Genomic DNA, 4306 nt, shown 5'->3' with positions numbered 1-4306 from the left:
AAAAAGAAAGAGAGGGGTGGGGGGTGGGGGGGGGGGGGGGGGGGGGGGGGGGTAACTGTTTGATATCATCTTTAAAAAAAACGTACAAATCAAAACTGGTATGAAATGCACAGCAGCATGCCAAGGATTTGCAAACACCTGAAAGCTTATGTGTGCATTCTTTGGAATGTTAAAATTCTCCTTCTTATGCCTAAAACTAAAGCTATTACAAATTGTTGGTACATTAAATAAAGCACAAATAAAATAATAATATATATATATATATATATAGATTACATTAAAAACTTAAACTTGAAAAAAAGGGAAATGTTGCCTTGGCAACTAACCAAAATAAATAATTACTAAAATGACTAAAAATGAAATTAAAATAAAGCTAAATAGGAACATGCTTAAAAACATTTTTAAAATGTCATAAGCACATAACAAAATTACTTAACCCCTAATTGATGATTAAAATGAAAACTGGCAATATAAATATAAAAGCTAATTCCAAATATTATTATAATTATATATAAATTATACTAAAATAACACTTACAGTAAGTGTGATAATGGTAAAACTTTCGCAGTGTAATAAAGTCATGTGGCACCAATTATATTACTGCTTATTGAAATGTTTATTGATACACAGTATTTTATGGCACAGAGAGAGATTTGAAAACACTTTAAAATAACCACACAAAATTGTCACGGTCTGATACTCATAAAACCATCAACAGAATTTCTGAAGTAGCCATCCTGTGGCAACTCACGTAGATTAACCCAGCCTGACATTTCAGTTTAGACGGTCCCAAATTCTCTGGACTTCTTTGAAGTTTCATGGCCTTTTTATGAGCATTGGTCTAGAGCAATTATTCAGATTACAATCAAATATCTTCATTCAAGACGTTCTGACAACATGAACTTCCTTTCACAATTCTTTGAACGTCAGACTTTCATCACTCAAAAAAAAAAAAAAACCTGCAGTGACTTATTTCAGTCCTGAACGAACTCTGGATCAGATATCACAGAATAAACAGGAGAGGAAATGGATTTTGCTTATCTATTCCTCTGTTCTTTCTTCCTCAGACACAGAGCTGTGAGCTTCGGTCTTACTGTGATTGTACATGTGTGGACACGTCACACTCAAAGCCTTTTGATTGGCTGATTCCTGCTGTGCCCCCTCATGGGTATGACATTCATTTGTGTTCAGACTGACGCTTTTCCTGCTTCGAATGTGCCCTTTGTGGTGTTGCCTAATTAGACATATAAATGTAATTAACCTTATTCCAGCGAATATGGCATTAAATATATGGCATTAAAAGTACATTCAGTTTTATTTAAAACAATGTGAATCTGGCAACGCTTTATTACGTTGCTTCTTGCACATTTCTCAACACTTTCAAAGTGAAATGTCCAGTGAATGGCCCAAAAGTGTGTTCAGTTTTATAAAAAAACAAAAACAAAGTCTGTATTAAACTTTTATCGTTCTGATATTTGAGTTTGATACTGTCTGTTTGAAAATAAACCACCTACACTAAACTGTACACTAAGCCTATAGTGTTAACAAAAGCAGACCTTAGATAAAAATGTATTTGCTAAAGGAACCATGCCATTTTGGCTTGATTACACAAGGCTTTGAACTATTTTATCATGACTCATGATTCACAGGGCTCGCATCGCAAGTGCATTGCTGTACCAGGTGGGCTACCGAACAAGTTTAGTACGTTAGAAAAGCCATACATATGGAGTTGGTTATGTGATCCAGACATCAAAGTGTATTAGTTTACAAATAATTGTTTACAACTAAATTAGGTAGAGGCATGGTTTTCCAGTGAGTCTAGGTTGCATATTTTGCATTTATTGTAGTATGTTAAATAAAACACACTGCATATGCAACAATAAATGTTTTAAACATTGGCACATGGCAAACTTTTATCAAAAAAATAAGTCAAGTTGATATCACTTCTGATTCACAAGTCACACTTAATAGAAGGTCAAATTGAGCTCACTGCATTTTGGGATACAGTGTCCAGTGTAGTGTGATCTAGTTGCATACTGCACATTTTGGCAAAGGTAGCAAGTCATCAAGGTAAAATACACATACTATATATAGTGTATTCTGCAGAAATAATTGATTGGTATGATAGCATACCAATCCAAACATCCAAGAAGATGTACTGTATCCACTTCCTTCGGCAAAGAGATACTACAACTCTCAGCAATACAATATATCACACAAAATGGGTCAGAAAGTTCTCAAGATAGTTCTCAAGGTTTTGCGTATTTAAAGGGATAGTTCACCCAAAAATGAAAATTCTGTCATCATGTACTCACTCTCATGTCGTTCCAAACCTGTATGAGTTGCTTTCTTATGTTGAACACAAAAGAAGATATTTTGAAGATTGCTGGTAATCAAATAGTTGCTGGTTGCCATTGACTTCCATAGTAGGAAAACAAAAATAGTACGGAAGTCAATGGCAACCAGCAACTGCTTGATTACCAGCAATCTTCAAAATATCTTCTTTTGTGTTCAACATAAGAAAGCAACTCGTACAGGTTTGGAACGACATGAGGGTGAGTGAATGATGACAGAATTTTCATTTTTGGGTGAACTATCCCTTTAAGCTCTTCATTCCCTACTAGTTAAAATCCTTGTTAAGTTTCAGTCATCACCAGCTATAAGACACAAGCTTTCCTAATATAAAAAAACTGCCATCAAATGGTATAAAATATTTCAACATAAGAAAGCAACTCGTACAGGTTTGGAACGACATGAGGGTGAGTGAATGATGACAGAATTTTCATTTTTGGGTGAACTATCCCTTTAAGCTCTTCATTCCCTACTAGTTAAAATCCTTGTTAAGTTTCAGTCATCACCAGCTATAAGACACAAGCTTTCCTAATATAAAAAAACTGCCATCAAATGGTATAAAATATTCATGTGTACTCTATCTCTGTTTTTTTTTTTTTTTGGCACATGTACCATTGCATTGTGTTTTATTTATTTATTGTTATTTTTTTAACCATGTCCAAACGTTGTTTTTGTTTTTTTAGATGAGTGTTATGATTCTACCGTGCCTTTTTCCTTTTTTTTAACATACCATAGAAAAAACAACATTTTTGACATGCATTCTTTGAAGTACCTTGGAACACAATGTATATGCCATGTTGCACGAATCATTCAGTAGACATCACCACTGTGCTTTCTCTTAGGACTCCATCTACATGGCGTGCGTGATGCTCTGATGACAGATCTCAGACCAGCGCTTCTGTGCGCGGTGCATCTCCCCTGTTCCAGCATCAGCAATTTACACACACAAAACCTAACTTGCTAAAAAAATAATAACAATGACATCATCCCACATGTCCCGTGCGCCGGTGTGCTGCAATGATGATGAATGTGTAATCAGATGTTACCTGCAAACGGTGATCAGATTCCTCCTCTCTACGGCTCTGATACGCGCTACAGCTTTTTTACGAGCCCCGTTGAACCCGAGATTTAACGATGCCATGATAGTCTCTTTCTGATGCACAGCTGTTTATTTCCTCGCGTCTTTTTCTCTTCTGATGCTTAGGATCAGTGCTTTGACTGACTCACTTGAGCCATAGAAATAGAATAAGCGGGTGGAATGAGAATTAGCATGAAAAGGTGTAGAAGATGGGCGTGGTTTGAAAACACAATTACCTTATTTTAACTTTTTGTTTAATGTTTTTTATTTAAATCTAATAAAAAATGTTCTGTTATTTTTTCAGACGTAATTTATCATCAACATTGCGTCTGAAGCGAGCAGCGTAGTCACATGCTCCCTGTTACTTTTCTCAGCGCTGGTTGGGATTAACCAATCACAGATTACTAAACAACGATTTATTAAATACATTTTATAGATATTGATGCGGTAGCTATCCATTTTCCTGATAAAACCCCAATCCTTGTATGTAACAGATTTAATCGATTACATCTATTGGTGTACACGTGTTTCCAATAAGACAAAAACGAGGTGAGAGTTGAAGTGGCTTCAGTGAAGGAATTGGCTTTCTGAGCCACCATGCGCCCTCTGCGGGATGATTATTCTGTGCCTCATAAGAAACTATTAAAAGCTGACAACATGGGCCGCCCATGACTGATCATAAACATTGACTTTCATTATGGAGCGTTTTTGGAGGGTTGTAAAGCACCGTTTACATAACCAGTAAAAAAAGAGTTTCTAGGGCTGGAAATGGGGGACGGAGCCCGGGGAGTGCATTTCGAGGGGGGTGGCGTTCCAGTTCCAACTGATTAGATTTTTATTTATTTATTATTTTAAATGAAAGGGATTTCTACATTT

General features: G+C 35.9%; 1 protein-coding gene across 1 annotated transcript in view; it reads right to left on the bottom strand.

The window, feature by feature from the left end:
- LOC107592662 (RUN domain-containing protein 3B-like) overlaps positions 1–3578 on the bottom strand; it is a 21164-nt gene extending 17586 nt beyond the window's left edge. Inside the window, exon 1 of the mRNA XM_016282205.1 lies at positions 3399–3578. Coding sequence (XP_016137691.1) covers positions 3399–3493 — 95 coding nt within the window. The 5' untranslated portion in view covers positions 3494–3578. The remainder of the gene's footprint in view (positions 1–3398) is intronic.
- Positions 3579–4306: the final 728 nt, after the last annotated feature.

Source organism: Sinocyclocheilus grahami, unplaced genomic scaffold (assembly GCF_001515645.1).
Source record: "Sinocyclocheilus grahami isolate Dianchi unplaced genomic scaffold, SAMN03320097.WGS_v1.1 scaffold9.1, whole genome shotgun sequence".
NCBI classification, from domain to species: Eukaryota; Metazoa; Chordata; class Actinopteri; order Cypriniformes; family Cyprinidae; genus Sinocyclocheilus; species Sinocyclocheilus grahami.
Note: the sequence above shows the minus strand (reverse complement) of the source record. Positions and strands in the feature narration are given on the sequence as shown.